At 36.7% G+C, this 20,880-nt stretch overlaps 1 protein-coding gene across 1 annotated transcript in view; it reads right to left on the bottom strand.

Annotated features, from left to right (window-relative positions):
* The window catches only part of LOC102600112 (ferredoxin-dependent glutamate synthase, chloroplastic), a 45,896-nt gene extending 25,392 nt beyond the window's left edge, over positions 1–20,504 (bottom strand). The window contains exons 1-9 of the mRNA XM_006363706.2: positions 19,806–20,504; positions 14,375–14,687; positions 12,814–13,256; positions 12,596–12,727; positions 11,747–11,845; positions 11,377–11,447; positions 4,147–4,243; positions 3,797–3,889; positions 3,407–3,552 (exon numbers count right to left, since the gene is read on the bottom strand). Of these exons, the coding sequence (XP_006363768.1) occupies positions 3,407–3,552; positions 3,797–3,889; positions 4,147–4,243; positions 11,377–11,447; positions 11,747–11,845; positions 12,596–12,727; positions 12,814–13,256; positions 14,375–14,687; positions 19,806–20,060 (1,649 nt within the window). The 5' untranslated portion in view covers positions 20,061–20,504. The remainder of the gene's footprint in view (positions 1–3,406; positions 3,553–3,796; positions 3,890–4,146; positions 4,244–11,376; positions 11,448–11,746; positions 11,846–12,595; positions 12,728–12,813; positions 13,257–14,374; positions 14,688–19,805) is intronic.
* Between the last annotated feature and the right edge of the window lie 376 nt (positions 20,505–20,880).

Raw genomic sequence — 20,880 nt, 5'->3', positions numbered from 1 at the left:
AAAAGCATTAGCCTTTTTTCATATGATCATGGCTAAATCAGCCTTTACTAGGCAAAGAACCCCAGCGGCAACATAGAAGCTAATAGTTTTGTAGTGCAATCCCAAACAAGAATACCATGAATCAAATCATTAATTCATCTCATTTACCCTTTCAACTAACATCACATAGGTTGAATGGGAAGAATTAACTCGAGTGAATTGAAAACAACATAGCGTTCCTGATAGAAAATAACAACTACTTCAGCTTATGAAAGAAGAGTGAGTTGAGTATTATGTAACAAATTTTCAATCAGTACTACTTGGGAGAACATGGAAATATGACCATGCAACTAGACATGATGGGAGAATCAATCGGTACTCAGTCATGAAAACCGGTCATCGGCACGTACTTCAACCAATGACACCTATGCAAGTTGGTGAGGCATACCATAAAATGAAAGAGCTTACGAAGAAGGGCACCAGTGAGGTGAAGGAAGTTGAGGAAACCGCCGAAGAGGACAGTGAGAAAAGGAAGGAGCCTAAGAGGAAGAATAAGGTGGTTGGGGGGGGTTACTAATCACAATGAACTCTAATCCTAGTAATGGCGATCTTTGAGAGAATTTCGGGAAGAAGAAAAAGGTCAAGAATGGTGAAGAATAATCTGAGAGAGAGAGAGAGAATACCACAAATCATAACTACCTTAGCTCTGTCGAATTAGTTAGTTAAGTACGGGACTGGGTTTGGGTACACTTCCGTAGGGAAAGGTTTCCAGACAAGAGGAAGACCATATTAATGTCGAGGGGAGAGGGTCCGTTCCAAGTGCTTGAAGGACTCAATGATAATGCCTATAAAAATGACCTTCCTTCGAAATATAACATTCGCAAGAACTTCAATCTTTGTGATCTCTCTCTATGATGCACTGGATTATGACCCATTGAACTTGAGGTCAAAAAAATTTCAACAAAGGGAGAACGATGCATCCTAAGTTGCATCAAGACCATTTACAAGAAACCAAGTTCGGGATCTCCAAGTTATTCAAAGCTTATCCATGAAGATGGATGTGCTTGAACACACTTTGATGCCATCCAAGGATTCCGTGTAATGGTAATTGTTATGGGAAATCATCAAGTGGAAGGGGAGGAGATTAATTCACGGCCGGAAGGAAGCCAATCCCAGATCGTGAAGGTCACATGAGATCATGACCAAGAACCGTACATGGAAACCTAGAGAAGCTAAGCACTGCTAAGTCCGGACTCGCATCACAGTGCCACCATAGCCGAATCCAAACTCACCTCCACAAAACCGCACACAGTCTGAACATCAGGTATGGCTAGTATGTTTGCTCATTTTGTATTACTAGTTCCCGTACACATGCGTTGCACGTGTATTCCATGCTAAACAGTATAAATACTTACAAATTTCAAGAATTTGAACTAAATATTTTAGCCCAATTAAAAATACAAATTTTGTAAAAAAAATTAAATTAAAGAAGTCTAATAGAGAGAAAACACACACAAAAAAAGACAGAGAAGAAAAAATACAACATACACATTCTTCTTAAGACTTGATTCATAACAACCTATACTGTAGATGGGAAAAGAAATATGGAATCGTGACATCTTGTGACATGAAGCTATAATGTGACAACAAAGCTCATAAGTATCGCTCACAATCTAGTTCATGATAGAACAATATTGAGGTGGATAGATATTTCATCAAGGAGAAGCTTGAAGAAGGAAGTGTGTGCTTGCCATTTTTGTCAACTAAGCAGCAAATATCATATATTTATACTAAGGAATAGTTTAAACCAAGATTTGAATGTCTGTAAGCAAGTTAGGCATGTTAGATATCAACATGCAAACTTGAAGGGGAGTGTTGATTTGTATCATCTGATTTGGATCACAAGGGATCAAATCAGATCAGAAAAGGAAAATTTCAGATTTTTAGAGACCGGATTCAGATTAGAATTATCCATTTAATTCTGGACTGTCTAGAATCAAGGGAAAAAGGATTTGTTTTCTCCTGTAAATTATGTAGTATTTAAATAAATAGAACATACTATTCCGGTGCCAAGACTTTCAGAAGCTATATATGCAACTGATCGTCACCCAAACTCTCTACTTTTTCCTCGACGAAGTGACTCTCCCTTATCTTGTTTCCTTGACCTTCTCTATTATCTCTTCTCTTGTTTTCTTAACAAAATTAAGACTTGTCCTCGCTGCATTTGCAAGGTCCAACGGATCCTTCACTTTGCCCCTTTCTTTTCTGAACTTACAGTATCTAGAAAAGCTTTTTCCTGCTACACACAATTGCCACTTTGTGGGATTACAGTTGGTATGTTGTTGATGTTGTTGTTGCTGTTACACAATTGCCGTTGGTAAGCTTTCTTCTGTTCCTCAAAGAATAGATTAGAGATCCAATATTTGATCTTTTTACACTGTTCATCCACATTCTATATTGCCAACTTCTGTAAACAGAGTCTTGCATGCAAATTTAATATTTTCACCCTACGGCAATACTATCTATGAAGATGGAACCTGTCACCAACAAATCCAGGTACAAGTTTCCTCCTGGTATCCTTCTTGCTTTCATTCTTCATTTCACATCCAAGAGAAAAAAGTAAGTGTCACCAACAAATCTAGGTACAAGTCTCCTCTTGGTATCATCCTTGCTTTCATTCTTCATGTCACGTCCAAGAGAGAAAGTAAGAACTTGCAAAGAGTGTTTTTGTCATTAACCTAATCTATAACCAAAGGATGCATAGATTTATACATCAAGACATGCAAAATAAGGAAAAATTTCAAAAGAGGGCAAACTATTATCTACTTAATCCTATCTCAAAACTTCAATGGATGCATATTATGCAGAAATATGACTTTATCTTTTAAACATTGACATACAGCATCAATATTTGATGATATTGCTCACGAAGAAAGTTTTGCATTAATAAGACCATAATCTTCACCATGACAAAAGTACCAAGTTCAAGCTGTATCATTGCCCATCTTTTCAAACAACAAAATCACTGCTTAATTGAACTGCATGTGATGTAGTCCAAACCTCCTTAGAAGCATATGTCAATGCTCAGAGCATTGGCATTGCAGTTGTCCGTTTCACACTACTGAATGTTAAATGAAGAAAAATCTAAAAGAGATCATACTAATTAAAGAAAGCGTAATTATAAATGAGCAGATAAAAACTCCAGGAGACACGCAATAGAACAAATAAATTATCCATGATAAATATAATCACCAATATCATTCTAGGTCCTGACTAATAGGCAGGACAAATGCAATTATAGCAGTAGGGACAAAGGACACAATCATAAATCAATATCATCTGTTGCAGAGAATAGGATTCCATCTAAAGCACCTGAACTAAAAAAGTAAAAAAACCTTATATACAAAGTGAAGTTCGAAAGTCTTACTGCTGGCGTCTTAGAATTGTTTCACCATCCATTACTGTTGTTGAAAAAAAGTTCACAGGCTTCAAAGATCGCAAATTTTCTTTAATCCACTCCCCATATGGATTGGACAATGCAACTCGCCTTTTGACCTCTGTATTCTCAAATACCTATGTTAATCAACAAACAAATTATGGACATAAAGAGCTTTTGGGTGTGGAATGGAATGATAGGCTGATGAAGGATATGAACAAACATTATCACTATCATCATCATTATTATTATTATTATTATTAATAACAACAACAACAACAATAATAATAATAATTAAAAAATAATAACAATTATTATAATAAGAACTAATTGAAGAACATTAAAATGCCATGCAATTAAACTATTAAATCTCTAACAAACCTGACCACTTGAAAGATCAACGCTTATCATCATACCAGGACCTAAACGCCCTTTCATTGTTACCTTTGATTCATCCATGGGTATCACACCAACCTAACCAAAAGAAAGAACCCCTCCAGTCACTGTAATTAATATCCAGTGGTAAAGACAACAGAATCATCAAAGCAGTGCCCTTAATATTAAATTATATACATTTGAAGAACATGGATTGGAAAAAAGTGGAATTATTCAGCTTGATTTATCTTAGGAATGGTTAGGAGAAAAATGACTCGGAGACGAGACACAGTTTATAGCTTCTGCAACATTTGAAATCAGAATTAGGCTTCTGAAAAATGAACAAACGTACACACCTCAGATGCAACATAGACAACATTGTCTTTGGTCCGCCAATATCTAGCAGGACGAAGTCCATTACGATCAAGACAAGCACCAACTATTTTCCCATCACTGTGAAAATGGAAGGAACGAGGCTAAAAATAAGTAAGACACTAGAGTAAATAATTGAGACAAAAGATTGAAAATATAACATTTTCTTAGATGTATTATACACCAAGCAGTCTTAGCTTCTTCGTTCCACAAGCAGATCCAACAACTACATATCAATGTTACTTAATACAACAACAATTATTATGCTTCAATCACAATTATCTTACATACATTTCTCATTTTTAGGAGATAAAAGTCAGTTTCTTACATCTAATTGAAAATATGTTTTCAAGGATATCAATACATCACTAAACAGAGCATTTGCTTTCTAGAATCTATACGGACAGAGTTAAATCAAAATTAAGTAGAAAATGTTGAAGAGCAAATCACTAAAAGGAATAAGAAGGCCTAATATATTGAATCAAACCATGGTGACATCACTAAGCATTTCATATCTAATGAATGGGATTCACATGGGTAGCGACAGGAACTTCAGATTTCACATCAGTAAAGAATGACGATTTCTCACATCTATTCAGAGCAAGTAGATCTCAACAACATAGAAGTATTTGACACAAAAGATCAAGAAGAGGTAGAAAAAGAAAGAAATCTGATCTGATTGAAAGACCATGCCATGCTTGACTTCACAATATTAGGATATGAACTCCTTTCTTTGAGAAAGGGAGACTTACAGAAAATAGCTGTTAGATAGACTCCGTAGTTATAGCAAAGTTTAAATGGCTGTGCCACATTGAGAAATGTAATCGTAAATATTGATAATTATAAAAAAGGAACCAAGTTTAAGACGTTAGTCTTCACACAAACTCTCATTCTCTCTGATTTTTCTTATTTCTTAAGAGACCATTATATTCCTCAAATCATCACCTTTCACTTTCGTGTGACCGAAACTCTCAAATCCAAATGACATTTTAATTGGAATAAATGAAAGCTCTAAGAAATATCAGACAATGAAATAAAGAACCAGGTGGAAATGTCTTTTATGTACTATTTTTTTTTTCTCAATCCCGTTTATCTAAGGACCATCTTATTCTAAAATCAAGAGGTCTCACTTTCTTTTGACAAAAATTGTCAAATCCAAATTACATTTGGATTGGAATGAAGGAAGTTAAACAAAAAATATTCATCAATAAAAGAAAGATCCACATAAAAATGTATTTTCTATACTGTTTCTTTTTCCCCGATCACTTCTGACTGTCACATTGGCTGATAGATTAAACCATGGCAACTAGAGAAGGTAAGGTTAGCCCACTATCCTCTTTGACTTTAGATTATAGTTCCTTACATTGCTTGTTGTTTTGTCAGTCTTACATATTAGTACCTCAATCGATTAACTGTTTTTTTTACAAAGGTAATGTTCTCGATCAATTAATTGTTAAGTAAATTTCTTCAATAACTTTGTTGTTATGAAGGACCTCAATACGGAATGAAGAATTGGTAATAGGCATGACTAACATGGATACTAAATCATCCAAGCCATCCAAATTATCTTGTTTTAAACTCGTACAGTTACTGCATGGACTGTCGGGGCATTCCAATCTATCAGAATTGTTAGAATAGGAATAGGAACACGAATAGTAGATAGAATCCTACTTGGAAAAGGATTGCATTATAGTCTCTATAAATAAGGTCTCAGTGTAATTATGTAGACACACAAGAGAATGTGAATTTTAGTTGATGGGAGTATATCGGGTTGTTTGAAACTTTTTCCTTGTGGAGGATATTATGAGATTCGAAACAAAGGCAATTTTAAGACCTAGGAATGTTGAGAATTTGTAAGATAGAACAAAAGATTTGTGTTTCGTACTCTTGTTCATACAGTGTTTCATGTGTCTATGCTTTGGAAGTGTGCTCATGACCCATTCCACGTCATTCAAGCCAAGATTTCAATTGGATACCCTTTTCCTCTATTCTAGGTTGAAGTCAAGTTGAATTCACAAAATGGAATCAGTGTTAGAAGTATTCAAATCCATAATTTCACTACGAAACAAGGTCAAAACCAAGCCCTAAATTTGAGACCTAGGAAAACTACATCCAGATAAGAACTTGTCTTATAAAAAAGTTCGGGTACATATTGTGGACTCACAAATTCTAGAGATAAGGTCGAAATGGATCTGTTCGATCGAAGTGTACTTGGCAGAGCCATCCGACCAAACAGGTTACTTGGAAGTTCGAGGGAAACTGTGTACCAGTTAACAACAGTTGTTTGAGGTTTGGGGTAAGATTAAACTCATTCAATGATGAACGTCTGTTTAAATGTGAAAGATTGTAGAAACCAGACCCCTCATTTTGAGTTTTTGCATTTGAATTTATATCTTGAACATGCTAATAAGTTGTTCCCACTGCTTGACTTGTAGGGATGACTTGGGTTGAAACTAGACTCCCGAGGGGTTCGAACAAGTTTTAGATCAGTTCCATGTTTAAAAAATGAGTTAAGGTAATTGATTTAAATTAGTTTTGGGTTGACTACATAGTTTCGTTGAGATTTATATAATATAATCCAAAACAAAATATTAAAGTGGCAAATCATAAACTTGAACCCCAAACCCCAAACCCCAAATTAAAAAAAAATAAAGATATGAAGGACTAATTGAACTCTGAATGAAAAGACTAATTATAAGATTCGAACTCCTTATCGTACGGGTACCAGAATCTAGAAATTGTTGTGGGCTTGACCCCACTAACCGAAATTTGACTTTGCCAATTCAACTTTGACCGAAGTCTAACTTTAAGAAATGGGTCTAATGAGCAATTAACCCTGAGGATTATTTTTTACGAAAGATTAGAGAAGTTTGAGCGAGACTGAACATGGTAAAGTAGTTTTAGAGCACAAAGCTAGTTTGGACTTGACGTATGTTGAGACATGACCTCAAGAAGTGTTTTTCCTGAAAGATCAGTATGCTAGCTAGTTAAAGAATATATGTGATATTGGGGATGACTATGTATACAAAGAGAAGAGAATATACACATGTACCAGGTTACTATTTGGGTTTATGGTTATAGCCAGAATCATGTACTTTGTACTTATTCAGGTAGAATCTGATAATGAAGAAAAGGCTTCTTTGGATTTCAGTATGTCTTTACATCCCAATGGTAAGGATATTTATATAAGTTAATCCTAACAAAATAAGGAAAGAAAATCAATTACAGTAAAAAATACTATATTCCTATAATTATGCTAGGAAAAGGATAAATAAAGTTTCTTAAAATCATGCTAATTGCACATACCACGTCTAATCTACTGTTCAACTGTTGGAGGTTGCAAGAGAATAGACAGTCAAGAAAATGCATAGTTGATAAACGCAGAAACTTCTCATATCTTTGGCCTTTGCATGATCAACAGTAAACACTAAATGAATAAGAGAGTTCACATTAATTTTTTCCTTTTACCGGTTCTGTCTGGACGAACTTTCACATTACCTAATCTACAGTCTAGACATTTCCTAGCCGACAAGCACAGATTGTAAAGATAATCCTGTCCACCGAGGTCAAAGGAGATAGGCTGCACCTGTAATGACCCTCCAGGTCATTTCTGTGTTTATGCCTTCTTTTTGTCATTTAGAGCATTCCTATATCGACCCCAAGTCAGTTATGACTTGCTGGGACTGACAGTTCGGTCACCTGATCGTTCGTTTGGTTTTTATGTGAATTTATGTCTTTTGGAGCTTCTGAACCTTGAACGGTCATTTTTTATCAGTAGTTCAGGAAGATGACCTCAGAATCAATTTTGACGATTCCATCAGCTTTGAAAGGTGTCATTTTAGACTAGTACCATAGTCAGCACAACTACTAAGGCTTTCCGTGTGAGTCTGTGCGATTAGGCATTTTAACTTTCAAGTTAAGGCTTAAGTTTGATTTTAGTCAACATTCTGGTTAAACAAGCTTGGATGAGAATTTTATTTTTTTTTGAAACGGTTAACTTGTATTCCTCAGCATTAAGGGCTATGTTGGCCACCTCCAAAAAGTATTAATAGAGAAGAGAGAAAAAAAGAAGAAAAAAGAAACAGTAATACTTACAAAGAACCTACGAAATCAACTAATTGGATTTCCTCTTCTATATTTCGTTCTTTACACCAAAAACCTAAGGAAGTAATTACTTTCCATTTAATCTTCTGTATTGAGCATTTTTTTCCTTCAAAAATCATCTGATTCCTTTCCTTCCAAATATTCAACCATATACAAGCAGATACTGTCCTCCGCCGCTTATTTTAACTCTTGTTGCCCCCCTTCTGACCCAACAACTCAACAAATCAACACGGTTAGCTCTGAAATGTTGAGTTTAGTCTAGAATGACCCTTCGTGCGGATTCCGAGGCTTCCGGGCTGATTCAAAGCCCCTGTTGGATTTTGACTTACAAGGGAATTGGGTGTAGGACCCACTTTTGTCGAGATGACCTCGTATGATAGTTTTGACTATTCCGTTGAGTCTCGAATGTCGAATTGATTGGGTTGCATGTCTCGTTTGTGTGCACATGGTTCTGAACTAATGGCGGAGCCTGAGGGACTTTGCTGAAATTTTCTGGTGCCCGAGTGTCGGTTCAACGGCTTTAGCGCCCCTAGGTTCGCTTAAGCGAACGTCGCTTTTGGGACTAGGCCTTTGCTTTAGGAAGGCCAGCCCAGTTAGGCGATACCCGCTTAAGCACACCTAGCGTCGCTTAAGCAAGCGAGCCTTGTTTTTGTGGCCAGGGTTAGCTTTGGCGAGCTCCGCTTTTGTGGCCAAGGGCTCGCAGAAGTGAGGCCCACCTCTTTGAGGCTTGTCGCTTAAGCGACGTAAGTGGCTGCTTAAGCGAAGGTCGGGCAGTCTTTTATTAAAGACTCAGGCGCGATTTTCAGCATTTGTGGTAAATTGATTTGGAGATTGCTCCTTCGTTTGAGCTCTGATTTCAATAATTTGAAGTCTTGGGTGATCGTGGAGACTGTGGCTACACTATGGAATAATCGAAGTTAGGTGGGAATTGTTCTTTTGAGGTGAATTTCCATTTTAGTAGGCTGCCTTAGCCTATTTTCTTGCTCTTAATTGTGAATTGTTGCATGCTGCTTGCTTTCATTTCTAAGTCCTGATTGTGTTCCATTTAGGAACACAAGTTTTTTTTTTTTGAAATTATCCATTTAGGAACACAAGTTCGGGGAACTTTTTGGGACATTTTGACGGAGTCGGTTTCAAAAATTTTGATGCAGGTCCCACAATTCCCGTTTGACTCCGAAATTGATTTGTTTCTGTTTTTGGTGTCTAAACGGCCGTATTGACATTGTGATCCTATATTTGGTAGTGTGGCAACATTCAGAGGCCATTTGAAAAAGAAAAACTCAAACCTTGTGATTCGGGAGCACGCGTCAACGCCTACAAGGAGGCTACGACTTCCTTTCTATTAGATTGAGCCTGAATGCGTGAATGCATGTTGATTAGAGTGAATTGGGGATTGGTACCTAGTTGTTCTTATATTCCTCTCTTAGATACCATGCTTAGGCTTGACTGGCGGTATTTTTGGGTGTAGTATCATGCTAGTTGGGGATTGTATGTTGTTCCATGTTGTTGTGACTTGACTGTTGTCGTTTTATTGGTTTTTCTGCATGTTCGGTTTTAGTCTAGGATTAGACTAGTGTTGCCTTAGACTTGCAATCCTTGTGGCATGTTAGCCTTGTTTCTTCTCTGATGTCAGTTCCAATGGGCTAGATTCCTATAGACTAGATTAGTAGACTTGAATCTAATAGTATGAGCCTTAGTTTAGGTGTTTCCGCAGCCTTATTGATCTTCTATTCTCTCTCCCTATTTATGCGACTCTGATGCATTACTGGAGGTTTTATGCTTTCGCGGTGACTTGGGATTGGAGTGTTTTAGGCTTGGAGTGTTCTTGTGTTTCCTTGTGAGTGGACGTTGTTCAACGGTGGCTTGGTATTGATTGTTGAGATCCTCTTCGAAGTCGACATGCCCCCGGGTCATGTTGCCTTCTTGTGATTCCTTGTGAGTGGGTGTTGTTCAACGGTGGGTTGGTATTGATTGTTGAGATCCTCTTCGAAGTAGATATGCCCCTGGGTCACTCTTACTAGCTAGGCGGCTTATGCCTCAGGAACAGACTAGCTGGCTGAGCGGCCTTCATATATTGAGATCCTCTTCGGAGTTGACATGCCCCCGGGTCACTCTTGCTAGTTGGGCTGGGAGTTAACTGAATTATTGGGTATTTGTGATTTACTTGGGCTGGGAGCTTGATTTTCGCTTGAGTTCAAATCTGTGGTACTCTTCTCCCAGTAAACTTAGTTATTTTGTGTACATGTTGGGATTATGAATTTAAACTTGCGAACGAGTGTACCTTCTGGGCTTATGAGGTCAAGTTAGGTTTAGTTTAGTTGTACTTAGATTTACTTCGGTATGCTAGTGTGCTCTTTTTCTTATCCGCTTTGACCTATGTTTGTGTCTAGATTCTATCTTTTCATATTGTCTTTACCTTTCTTGCTCAGACGACCTATGATGCCTAGTGAGTACCTTTGTTTTGGTACTCATGTTGCACTCTGCATCTGTTTCGTGATGCAAGTCCTAGTACCAGCTACCACCAGTGATTGTTCGTGCCATCAACCACTTTTTGGGATTGGAGACGAGGATGAGCACTTGGCGTCTTGGATCAGCCTGTCTCCTTCTGTACTTATTTAGCTAGTTTTTTGCTTTTTTGAGACAAGCTTTGCTTTAGTCCACTTTTGGGACTTGTACTCTTATTTTTAGACAACTCTATACTTGTGATTTCTAGGTTTTGGGAGGGATCTTTTGTATATAGTTTTTGGTTTGCTTCCGCTCCTGTTTTGTTATGTGGTTTAGTTTGATTCCTGTTTAGTTCTACCCTTATACTCATTACTTGTCATTCTGGGTTACAGGTTGCTTACCTACTGGCGGGATAGTAGGTGCTATCGTGACTCGAGAAATCGGGTCGTGACAACACCAAACATTGTGGCAAGAATTTGGAAGTAGTCATGTTGTTACTGCCATGCCTCAACCACTAGGCCAACCCCTTGAGACTCAATTTTGTTTTTAATTAAGATTTAATAAAATACATTTCACTAGTTGAGTACATAATCTTATGAGATAATATTACAACTGCATCCAGAAAATAAAAGAAGTTGAAATAGAACTAGCATTCAGAAGATCACCTGAATAAGAGTAAGGCTGGCCCATCCCAAGCTTCCATCTGACCTTTGTAGTAGTTATAAAAATCAAGAACCTACAATGATCAAATATTCAGTCATGAAAAAGTGATTTTAAGGGTAACATACTATAATCACTTCATGCATTACATATATTAGTTATATTCTTATAATTCAGAAGGTAAAAAACATGGTAAAGGAAACATCAACAAAAGTAACATTTTGACAAAGCAACACAGAAATTATCTCAGTACAAATTTCAAAAATGTCTTAGCATAGAAAACAAGATATTGACCACCACAAGAGCCGGTCTAATATTTGGAAACTACAGAACTTGACAAGAATCTAATACATATTACATGCCAACATGGAATACCTCCGGATATTTAATAGACAATGTTGGATGATTTTGATATGCTTCTGGGACTAGAATCATCAGTGCTTCCTCGGGAGCCCGGCCACTTCTTATGAGTAACTGATCCCAAAAAAGAGCTAGATGGTGAAAAAATCCATTTATATATCTACGGAAGAGAGAAAACAAAGCAGCAAGGAAAAAGGACCAACAACAAACAGTTCATGTCTAAAAGTCTACATGAAACAAGTTATAACATCTGTGACGAAAAAGTGATAAGTAGCATAAGATGTTGGAAGAGATGTTATCGTAAAACTCATCCACAAGCAATTTAAAGTCAACATAAGTACCAGCAACCGAAATACAGTAAGATTTTTCCTTGCTAAGGAAACCATCTCAATGAACATCTAAGGTCAAACAGTTCCTAGTGGTGAGAAAAAAAATTAGTTCTATGCCTTCAATAATAACTAAAAGTCTATTTGGCCAAGCTTATATTTTCCTCAAAAGTGCTTATTTTTAAAAGTGATATGTTTGGCCAAACTTTTGATAGAAAAACAATTGCTTCTAGAGAGTAGCAAAAGTTGTTTTTCATAAGCTAAAAATAAGTAACTTTTCCCTAAAAGCACTTTTGAGACAAATACACTTAAAAACACTTTTAAAAAGCTTGGCAAAACACTAATTGTTATACAAAAGTGCTTTTTAAATTTATTGGCCAAACACAAACTGATTCTCACCAAAAGTACTCTTTTGAATAGCACTTTAAGAAAAAACACTTCCCAAAATAAGCTGATTTTAGTAACTTGGTCAAACAAGCTATAAGACTAGATAACTAAAGATGCAGTGATCCAAAGAATTAAAAACAGTGATCCATACTTCAGCTGTACTATCTAAATTTGCAGAATCAGATGCCTTTGGGTTGCCAAAAGGACGGATTTCATCCTCACGGTCACGCCAAACAGCTGACTTCAATGAGGCCTCTCTGGATTGCATCCAATTCAAGTTTCCCTGCATGTGGATGTGGATGTGAAATTAACAGATCAATACAAGTAGCCAGCAACTCATAGAAAATGTTACTGAAACCTATATTTTACCTGTATAGTGTTAATCTCGCCATTATGACCCAGAAACCTCATTGGTTGAGCAAGAGGCCACCTGGGACTGGTGTTTGTACTGAATCTACGATGATAAATAGCAAGAGGAGATGTATAGAGCTCACTTTGTAAGTCATAATAGAACCTCCCAAGGACTTCAGAACGAAGCATTCCCTTGTAAACTATTGTTTGATTGGACAATGAACAGAAATAAAGTTCATTTCCCCAAATCTCTGAGTTCACAGCCCTCTCAATGAGTTTTCTACAGATATAAAGTTCTCTTTCAATGTCATCAACATTTTCCTCTTTAACAACTCGAACAAAAACCTGTTGTATGTTGGGCATTGTAACTTTTGCATAATATCCAACTACAGAAGAATCTACTGGAACCGACCTCCATCCAAGCACCTCAAGACCCTCGTTGTTAAAGATATTGGAAATAACTACAGATATATCAAAACAAATTAGAAAAAATACAACAACCATATTCCTTCAAGAGAGGATCTCATAAGAAACAAGCTTATAGGAAACTACCAGAAAAATATACAATTTAGAGAGCTACAAAAATGTACAATTTTGAGAGCCACAAAAATATCAATAACTTGGGCAATCTCGAAATACCTCGTGCAGAAATAAGGATGTTGAAATGGATGTGTGGACATACTAGGAGAGATATGATTCTAAATAAGGACATCGAGGCCAAGGTAGGAGTGGATTTGGTGGAAGACAAGATGCAGGAAGTGAGACTGAGATGGCTCAGGCATGTGAAGAAAAAATGTATGAATGGCCCAGTGTGAAGGTGTGAGACGCTGGGTATGGATAGTTTCAAGAAAGGTAGACATAGATTGAAGAAATATTGGGTAAGGGTGATTAGACAGGACATGGCACAGTTTCAGCTTATCGAAGACATGACCTTAGAAAGGATCATGTGGAGGACACGGATTAGGGTAGAGGACTAGTAGGTAGCAGTGTGTTGTCTTGTTATCTGTCCATACTAGTAGTTGTAGTATTGCTCCTGTAGTATCTGGTCCTTAAATTTATGTTATTATCGATTGTCTTGTCCTTTTGACTCTCATATTTTGTTGTAGTTATTGCCTTGTTACTATCTGCTATTTCTTGTACTTCTGTTACTTCATTTTCTGAACTGTTTTGGACTTCTTCTCTTGAGCTGAGGGTCTATCAAAAAACAGTCTCTTTACCTGAGGTAGAGTTGAAGCCTGCGTACACTCCACCCTCCCTAGACCCCCATTTTGTGGGATTATATTGGGTATGTCGTCCTTGTTGTTGATTTTTTTTGGAGGGAAAACAAAGACCTACTTAATTATCTAAATTGAAGAAGTACTGTGTGTGGTTCTAAAGTCATGTATAGAGCTTTCAATCTTTTCCACACTACAAGGAGGCAAAGACATACACTGAGAAATTGAATCATGGATAAAAAGAGACACAGAGGTTCTATATATCTATTGCAAGAATCCTCAATAATCAAGTAATGAGTATAGGTTACTATGTTGTAATAGGAAGTATGTAGCAGATCCTCTTGAGTTATAATTATAAGACTGACCTTTCTTGGCTTCATTCATCTGGTTAGAATCCTTGGGAAGAAAAATCATTCCAACACCAGTATGAAGCTTGTCAAAGACGGGAATTCCTTCTTTCTCAGCCCAATCATTGAAAAGATCCCAAGGAATCGAAGTCATCAGTCCAGAACCATCACCAGAATCATTGTCAGCTCCACAACCTCCACGATGCTCCATGCAGCCAAGAGCTACAAGAGCATCCTTGACAATCCCATGTGATGCTTTATTGTCCAAATTTGCGATAAAACCGACCCCACATGCGCCTCTTTCAGATAATATGTCATCCAAGTCAGCAACCTGAAAAGGTTTCCACAAAAGATAAAATAATCATGTGGAGTAATTTAACATGGTTATGTAAAAATATTAATAGATTATTTTTGCTGAAGTAAATAGTTTCATCAATGACATCAAGAAGATGCATGAATTACAAAGGATGAGGACTACAAAAGGGGATCAGCTCCGATACATATGCCTAGACTTCTAGGAAGCTGATGAAGTCCAGAAAGTTAATATTCCATCAAAGCACCTGTGATTCCCTTCACTCCAAACAATCCAGAAAAGACAAAGCTTAAATCATGCTCCAGATTACACCCAAACAACACAGGAAAAAGTAACAAGATTACACCCAAAAAGAACAATACTCCAAGAATCTACCATCCCCAAGCTCAAGAACATTGAAAAGAGATGGCGTTTAATTTTACCAATGCATAACACTTTCTTTAAGTGAATAAACAAATGGATTTTTTCAAAAATATACAGCCCAACACAATATATTGCACCAACAAAGCCATATTTTCAGTTTACATCAGAGTCGGGCACTTTCGGTGCAACTGAAGAGGTGTTTCACTAGGCACTAGAAATGTCAAGGTCGATCTGCCTAATTGACTATTCTGAAGAAAGGGACTACTATCTTCCAGAATTAACCCTTCTTGCAAAAGTGTTTATACACCAGTATACAATATTACAATATTATACACTTAAGGTAAACAATGTATCAGAAATGTCAAGGTCAATCTGCCTAATAGACTATTCTGAAGAAAGGGACTACTATCTTCCAGAATTAACCCTTCTTGCAAAAGTGTTTATACACCAGTATACAATATTACAATATTATACACTTAAGGTAAACAATGTATCAGAAATGTCAAGGTCAATCTGCCTAATAGACTATTCTGAAGAAAGGGACTACTATCTTCCAGAATTAACCCTTCTTGTCAAAAGTGTTTATACACCAGTAGTACAATATTACAATATTATACACTTAAGGTAAACAATGTATCAACCTTGTATAGGAAGTGTTTATACACACATTTACACTGTTATATAAAATTATACAATACTATACAAAATTTGGGTTTCATCTCCTTCAAACTCAACCCACAAAACTCCAGATGAAATGGTCAAAAACATCACCAAATCATCATCAGATAGCTTCAAATTTAACCAAATGACATTGCCAATGAACTTCAATCATCAATTTGTCAAAAAATTCAATAAATCACAAAATCTATGTTTGAGTTATCAAGCATTTAGAAACCCCAATAAATGAAGTTTTTGAGTTTTCATTTTAATTCACCCAATAATGTTTAAATATGTATAATAAACATGAATATCAATCTCAATCAGTTTCTAAGCATCAAAAAGTGGAAATCGTAATCACAAATTTAGGAATTACTGTGTTTTCCCTAAATGTTTCAAATTATGAACAAAATGGGCTAAATAGGGAAAGATCTTATAATATGGGCTCATTTTGGTTATAAGCTTAGGCCAAGCGGTCTAGGGTAAGGTCTCCTAAAGAAGAATAATTACTGGAAATATCCTTTACATGTAAAAGAGAAAAGAGCTGTAATAGCTATGCAGTGGGTGAAGGCAACAGTCCCAAAATCTGAAACATCCCGACACTTAGATATTTCAGCCCCAAAACCAAATACGGCATTTACAGAAGCTTTCATTAATTCCTGATGGACACTAACTTTTGCATAATTGAGAATAAAAAAAATTTCACAAATGTTAAGAGATAGTATCTTTTACATTGAAAAAAACATCAGATTTATCACTTCACAACAAAATTGTGCACACATATGAGCAGCTGCATCATAAGAAACCAGCAGTGTTATTAACTTCTAGCTTCTGTTGATCAACATCTTCCAGCAATATGTCTCATAGCAACATAAGTAAAAGCTTTGGAATTTTACAAAAGGTACAAACTCCAATAAGTATCTTGTATCACTAATTTCATTAGCAGTATTTCAAAGCAAACATACATAGTGGAAAAGATATTGCAAGACGATAGTAGTCTTATGATGAGTTCTCACAGTTAATTGGCTTGGATAAAGCATCTAAAAGAAGGTTTGCCTAGTAAAACATGGGGATCAGAGGAGAAGTAATCACAGTGCAATACATCTACTTGTGTTTTATTGACAGCAGAGAACAACACACAAAGAGAAAAAGATAGTAAAAACCCCAGGAGAGCGGTATTCAGCAGACGTTATGGCAAAAGCTTGATCCACATATAACTAAATATACCACATAAAAGTGTTCGTCCACTTTGATTTATTCTCTGATTAGTTTTGAGGAATCAAACATGCCTGTGTTTAAGACTTTCTCCAACTCAACTTGAATGTCCAAATTTTGAAAACTTATAAAGAGAAAATTGAAATATAGCTGTTAGTGTTCAATAAGGAGAACATATGGACCACATGACCTATCAAACCACATCATATGGATCCACATGTCAGTTTGTAAAAAAAATTAGAATGTGAAGGAAGAATTGTATAGAGTAAATGCAGGTTCTTTGTAATTTTTGGTCGCTTGAAAGTTCATGAAAAAGTCAGTATTCCATCAGAAGTGGAACAACGATGTGGAAACTTCTACTCAATAACAGAAAATTTAGTGAAGTGGGAAGAAACTCAATTGAGCAAGAACCAGGGAGGACTAACCATCAGAAACCTAAAACTGCATAATCAGTGCTTTCTCATGAAGTGGTTATGGAGGTTTAGTGATGAAGAAACTTCACTCTGGAAACAGGTCATCTCTCACAAGTACGGTCAAGAAAGTCAATGGGTCACCAATGAGGTCAACAGTACTTATGGTGTAGGTGTGTGGAGAGCTGTCAGATCAACATGGACAAAAATGCAAGGAAATACCAGAATCAGAGTTGGAAATGGGCTCAAAACTCTCTTCTGGAAAGATCTCTGGATAGGCCAATCCACTCTCTAGGAATCCTTCCCTTATTTAATGCTATTAAGCTACAATCCAGAAGCTACAGTGGGGGAATGTTGGTCTCCCCAAGGTTGGAACTAACATTTAGAATACACCATAACGACTGGGAAGTGGAGAGGGTGGCAAACATGCTGAATGTACTAGGGGTCTTCACTGGCACAACTTCTGATCCAGATTCTTTAAGATGGAAATACACAGAAGATGGCATCCTCTTGGTGAACAGACTTTAAAAGAAGGAAAACAGCTGCTCAACATATGGGGAAGTCTCAAAGCTCTGGAAGTCCTTATGGAAGATTAAGGCCCCTACTAAAATCAAATGTTCACTTGGTTGGTGGTCAGAAGGGCTTGTCTCACTCAAGAAGTTCTCCAAAAGAAGGGAAGGATACTTGTAGCAAGATGTTTTTTGTGTAATGAAATTGGGGAAACAAAAAACCATTTGTTCCTGCATTGCAAATTTACTGCTCAACTATGGCATCTATTCTTTACTCTCACTAAAATAGAGTGGACAATGCCTGAGCACATAGCTGACCTGTTGAGCTGTTGAATCAGAAGAGATGGCAGCAAAAGCCAAAAGAAGTGGTGGAGGATGATACCTTCGTGCATTTGGTGGTCGGAGTGGGACGAAAGAAATGGGAGATGCTTCGAAGACAAAGTTAAGTCCATTCATGATGTAAAATGGAGTTGTCTAGTCACATTATTTTTTTGGTAAAAGGAGAACTGTATAGAGGAAATGGATGAATTTGTCGATGTCTTAGGAGCTTTGTAAATCTAGACTCTATTTTCTCTCTTTGTAAAAAGTTTTTGAAGGTGACCAGCATCCCTTAATGCTGAGGAATACGATGGTACTTTTTGTCAAAAAAAAAAAATACTACAAGGAAACAGAAAACTATAATCTTAAGAAATTAAGCACATCATGATGAGAAAAAGCATATCAAAAGATTCACCTCAAAGGGTGACGAAAAGATAAATTGACTATATTCTTGAGTAAAAGCAAAGCTTTTAACATCAATAAACTATTATGATTTAGAATCATAGCTTATAATAGATTCAACTTCAAACTTGAGCAGTAGATTCTACTCTTCTTCAAACATGATATACCATCTGAGAAATATATCGAGCAGCACCCAAACTCCTAGTCAAAAGAAAAGTTTTGCATGCATAGCTCAAGGTAAACCATACCCATCAGAATCCTATTTCTTTCAGGATTCTAAAAATTACAAATTAAATTTAGGAAAATAACCATTTCTTTGACATATTTAAGTATTTGAACTCTTTTTTGTTAATGTGGTTCAAAGTATTATAACTTTTTAACTTAACATGCAAAGTGAAGGCAAAGTTTTTAGCATGGGAAAGTCGAAAAGATCACAATTTTTCATTCATAGAGTACACAAGAGTATGCACCAAACCCACGTTCAAGAAAAAATTCAACAATAAACGACTATCAACTGGGGAAACAAACCATGAAGGAAAATCCCAATGAAGCTGATCAAGACCAACAACCTCTCAGCCATTATCAAGACTTCAATAAACACCTCAGATATCACATGGAATATATCTATATATTCAATATTTACAAAGTCAAGAGCGGCAATGTACTTAAGGTAAGTAAAATAACAACCTCAAGGTGATAAGCAAGCAGATAATAACATATTCTGTCAATTGCACTTCACCTTTATATGATTCAACCAAATAACACAATGAACTTTTGTCACCTAGAAATCTTATGCATTTTAGCAAATAGAAAGTGAGCACACCACATATTCCAAGGACTCCAAGAAGTAATTTCCCAAAACAATGTTCCATATATGAATTGTCTTCCAATCTCATATAAAAGGACTCTGTTCATATTCAATTTAATACATGGAGATTAACATTGGACCTGCTCTATACTAGTCAAAGTACACACAAAAATAAAAAAATAAAAAACAGGAGTCCCCCTTCAAACTGAAAAAAGGCCAAGGGTTTTTGTTAAGCAAAAATTTTCCAACCTATCACCATCTTCCTAAATTGAGCATAAATAAACTTTTACTCCAACTAATTTGCCAAACTTTCAACAGCTAAGTAATCAAACATCCCTATTTTGATATATAATGAACGATATATGTTTTTTCACATATAGCATAAATACGAAATCTATTGAAACCAGCTATTGGACCTAGTCCAATAAAAATTCAACATATTGTGTAAACAAACCTTAGGCACTATATCAGAGGACTGCTGAGATGCATTACTGGCACCACGTTGAAGGTCAAGAACAGCATTGCACTTTTTGTTAATCAAGCTTCTCCTATTAGTTGCCGCATAACCAATCCTTCTACGAATCCGCTTGCTGGATTTACAGTACAATCCAAGGAAATCAACAAACACACCGTCTCTACTACCAGTTAGAATCTTCGGTGACTGCCCGTAGAGTAACTGCGGAACGTTTGCCACGGAATTCACCGCCATAAACCTAATCAAAAGCCTCCCCTACACACAGAATCGGAGAGTGAGTATGTGAAATAGTTGTAGGTAGAGAGAGAAAAAGTCAATGGTTTAGAGAGAGAGAGTGGAAATGGGAGAGAATGTGTGGAGAATGGGAAGGATTGGGAGATAAAAAGAAGGGAGTTTTGGAGCCACACTTCGAAGTTGATGTTGATGTTAAATGTTTAACGAGAGTGGCGAGTGGGAGTATTTTTTGTGTGAAAAGTGACTGTAGGCTGAGATCAAAGGTCAGTTTTTCAGTGTATGTGATTATGGTGATTCCAAAATTGTTCTTTTCTTTGGGGTTTTTCAAATATCGACAACAAATTTTGAACCACATAAAACCGACGAGACACAGTGAGAAGCAGTGACAACTGAATACGACCAACAATCAAACAACTTTTTTTTTTCTTCTTTTCCTACTACTTCTACAGTGTTTTCGGTTGGAGATAGACTTGCAAATAATTTCTTTAAGAAAAAAAATAGAATAGATAAGATTAGAATATTGCATTTTTGTGGTGTAAATACATTTAAAAAGGACACCTAGTATTACTACTCCCTATGACTGGCAACGGAACCGGGAGGTACCGGTACCGGTTCCGGTCCGTTCCGGTCCGTTACCGGTTCCGTCTCGGTTCCGGATAGTACCGTTTAGATCCGGAATTGTTCCGGTTCGGGAGGGGTAACGGGACGGAAACCGGGATTTACCGGTCCGTCCCGATCCGGTTAGTCCCGGTTCCGTCCCGGTTCCGTCCCGGTCCGGTTCGGTTCCGGTCCGGTTCGTTTTTTTTTTTTTTTTTTTTTT

Source organism: Solanum tuberosum, unplaced genomic scaffold, assembly GCF_000226075.1.
Source record: "Solanum tuberosum cultivar DM 1-3 516 R44 unplaced genomic scaffold, SolTub_3.0 scf00450, whole genome shotgun sequence".
NCBI classification, from domain to species: Eukaryota; Viridiplantae; Streptophyta; class Magnoliopsida; order Solanales; family Solanaceae; genus Solanum; species Solanum tuberosum.
The sequence above is the reverse complement of the archived record's forward strand: the minus strand, read 5'-3'. Positions and strand labels throughout refer to the sequence as shown.